The sequence below is a fragment of the Etheostoma cragini genome, chromosome 10, assembly GCF_013103735.1.
Source record: "Etheostoma cragini isolate CJK2018 chromosome 10, CSU_Ecrag_1.0, whole genome shotgun sequence".
Lineage (NCBI taxonomy): Eukaryota > Metazoa > Chordata > Actinopteri > Perciformes > Percidae > Etheostoma > Etheostoma cragini.
This window is the reverse complement of record NC_048416.1, coordinates 15,472,541-15,475,160: the sequence shown is the minus strand read 5'-3', so window position 1 is coordinate 15,475,160 and position 2,620 is coordinate 15,472,541. Positions and strand designations below refer to the sequence as shown.

Here is a 2,620-nt window from a genome sequence, read left to right as displayed (position 1 = left end):
TCGTTCTGATCCAGAATGAACACGTTCACTGTGACGTTGCTGCTTAGTGACGGAGTTCCAGAATCTGTGGCAACAACTCGGAACTGGAACGTTTTCAGTGTTTCAAAGTCAAAACTTTTTAGCCCCGAAATATGTCCATTTTCACTGTTGACATTTATAAAAGAGGTAAACAGATGGTCTCCGCCTGTGTCCCTTAATATATGATATAAAATAAGAGCATTACTGCTCTCGTCGTCATCCCGGGCTGTCACTGATAAAATAGATGCTCCGGGGTTGTTATTTTCAGTTATGTAGAAGGTATATGGGTTCTGTGAAAAAACTGGATTGTTGTCATTTACATCTGACACATCTATATGTATTGTTTTTTCTGATGATAAAGATGGTTCACCTGCGTCTCTACATACAATTGTGACAATATATTGCGATTGCTGCTCTCGATCCAAAAGCAATTTTGTTACCAGAGAATACATGTTATTTTGTAAAGATGGAGTGAGCATGAAAGGAATATCTTGGCTTATGTAACACATAACTTTTCCGTTGAGACCAGAGTCCGAATCTTTAACACTAATTACGGCTACTGTGGTTCCTGGTTTCGAATCTTCAGGGAGCGCACGAGAAAAAGATGTCACCTCAATCTCGGGTGCATTGTCGTTTACATCAAAAATGTTTATAATAACGCTTTTTTCCGTAACTAGTGTAGCCGGACTTTTGTCGGACGCCTGGATATCAATTTCGTATCTGCTACATTCTTCAAAATCTATGGCCCCTGCTACAGTAATTACTCCAGTCATTAGATTTAAATCAAAACGTGAACGCGCCATTGCATCCACATCATTTCCGAATGAATATATAACTTCACCATTTAAACCTTCATCCAAATCAGTTGCATTAACTTGAATCACAGTTGTACCAAAAGCAGAATTTTCTTTTAGCTGCACTGTATATGACTCCTGGGTGAAAACTGGGGGGTTATCATTGACATCGGAAACGTTAACAATTATTGTCATGTTACCGGATCGCGGAGGTTTACCTCCATCAGTGGCTGTCAGAAGTAATGCATGGGTCTTGGCAGATTCTCTATCAAGTGGCTTTTGAAGAATTAAACTAGGAGTTTTACGGTCCTCACCACGATCTTTCACTTCCAAGCGAAAATGTTCATTCAGACTTAATTTATACTGCTGAACGGATAACGAACCACTATCAGGATCACGCGCAGCTTGTAGCTGGAATCTTGCTCCTGGTAATGCAGATTCAGAAATGTCTAAAGTCTTTTCTCTTTCAGGAAAGCTTGGTGCGTGGTCGTTTACATCCAGAATCTCCACCGCTACATAGTGCACCTCAAGGGGGTTTTCTAACACAGCTTTAAAGTCGATTAGACAAACCTTACTTCGGTCACACACTTCCTCTCTGTCAATTTTCCGGTTCACATACAAGATACCATCATCCTGGTTTACTCGAAAAGGAGGCTCTGTAGTGCCGTAGACAATACGGTACCCTCTGTCCTTCAGTGTGGTCTTATCAACACCTAAATCCTTTGCTATATTTCCTACAGCAGTTCCTTCTTTCTCTTCCTCGGAGATGGAATATCGTAATTGTCCTGAAGCTCTGCTCCAAAACGTAACCAAAACCATCATACACGCAACCCACTTTGTCCGCTTACTCCATGTTTGGCGTTGTCTTTGTTCCATGATGTGAAGATGAAACATTTAAAATAAAAAAATACCTTTCAAATATCTTTTCTCATAGTCTAACGTACACTATCTTTGTCACATTCGTTGTCATAATCCACTCATTCTCCAACGAAGCATTATATTTTTTAACGCTAAATTGTGGATTCCAGCCGTCACTGCCAGTGATGGTTTTAGACTCTGTAGTGGAAGGGGATGGGTCTCCTGGCTATGACGAAAACATGTGAAAGCATTTTTTTTACTATACTGACACCAAGTGATAGAGAATCCCACTACAATATTGTATTGAAAATTAATAGCAACAATGTTTTAAAAAGTGGACATTACACGTTTTTTTTAAACAATGAAGAGAAGTGCCCTGACATATTGCCCCTTATAAAGCCATGTTGGGAGAAGTTCAGCCAAAGAGGCCGCCTTCAATTTGGAGATAGTCCATGGAGACATAACTCTTACTTTACATCATATTACCGATTATTGCCATGCCTTAAATGAGTGTCGCTTGTGTCAAAAAAGAGGGCCTTAAGAATGGCTCAGGACCATGGACAGCGACAGCCTGCACTCAGCTCAACCACGAGCGCATTAGACGTACATCACATGAATATCTGTTAAAGTACCATTGTAAACATACTAATGAAAGCATTCTCTTCCCATAAACCGAATCGGAGTGTTTGCCAGGTAGAATTTAACCTTGGACATCAATCAATTCCATTCCCCAAATAACACAACAAGAGTATTACATGATAATTCATAAATCAATATTATTCACACAAAATACGCTCTAAAAAGTTACAGGTCACAAAAAACAAACTATTGATCTTACCTCTTCAGACGCATGCCTCCTATCTGGGACCATAAGAGTATTTGCATGGCTGCCCGGGACTATAGTAGATCCTATACTCATTCTGGGTCCTACTAGCATGTACCGTTTGTCT

The 2,620-nt window shown here is 40.0% G+C and overlaps 2 protein-coding genes across 4 annotated transcripts in view; both read right to left on the bottom strand.

The window, feature by feature from the left end:
- The window catches only part of LOC117951262 (protocadherin alpha-C2-like), a 125,719-nt gene that overhangs the window by 111,623 nt on the left and 11,476 nt on the right, over positions 1-2,620 (bottom strand). The window lies entirely within an intron of this gene.
- On the bottom strand, positions 3-1,968 carry LOC117952239 (protocadherin alpha-7-like; the record flags this gene model as incomplete). Its single annotated transcript, XM_034884391.1, has 1 exon — positions 3-1,968. A coding segment is annotated over exon 1 (1,704 nt), but the record flags the coding sequence as incomplete, so codon positions are not given.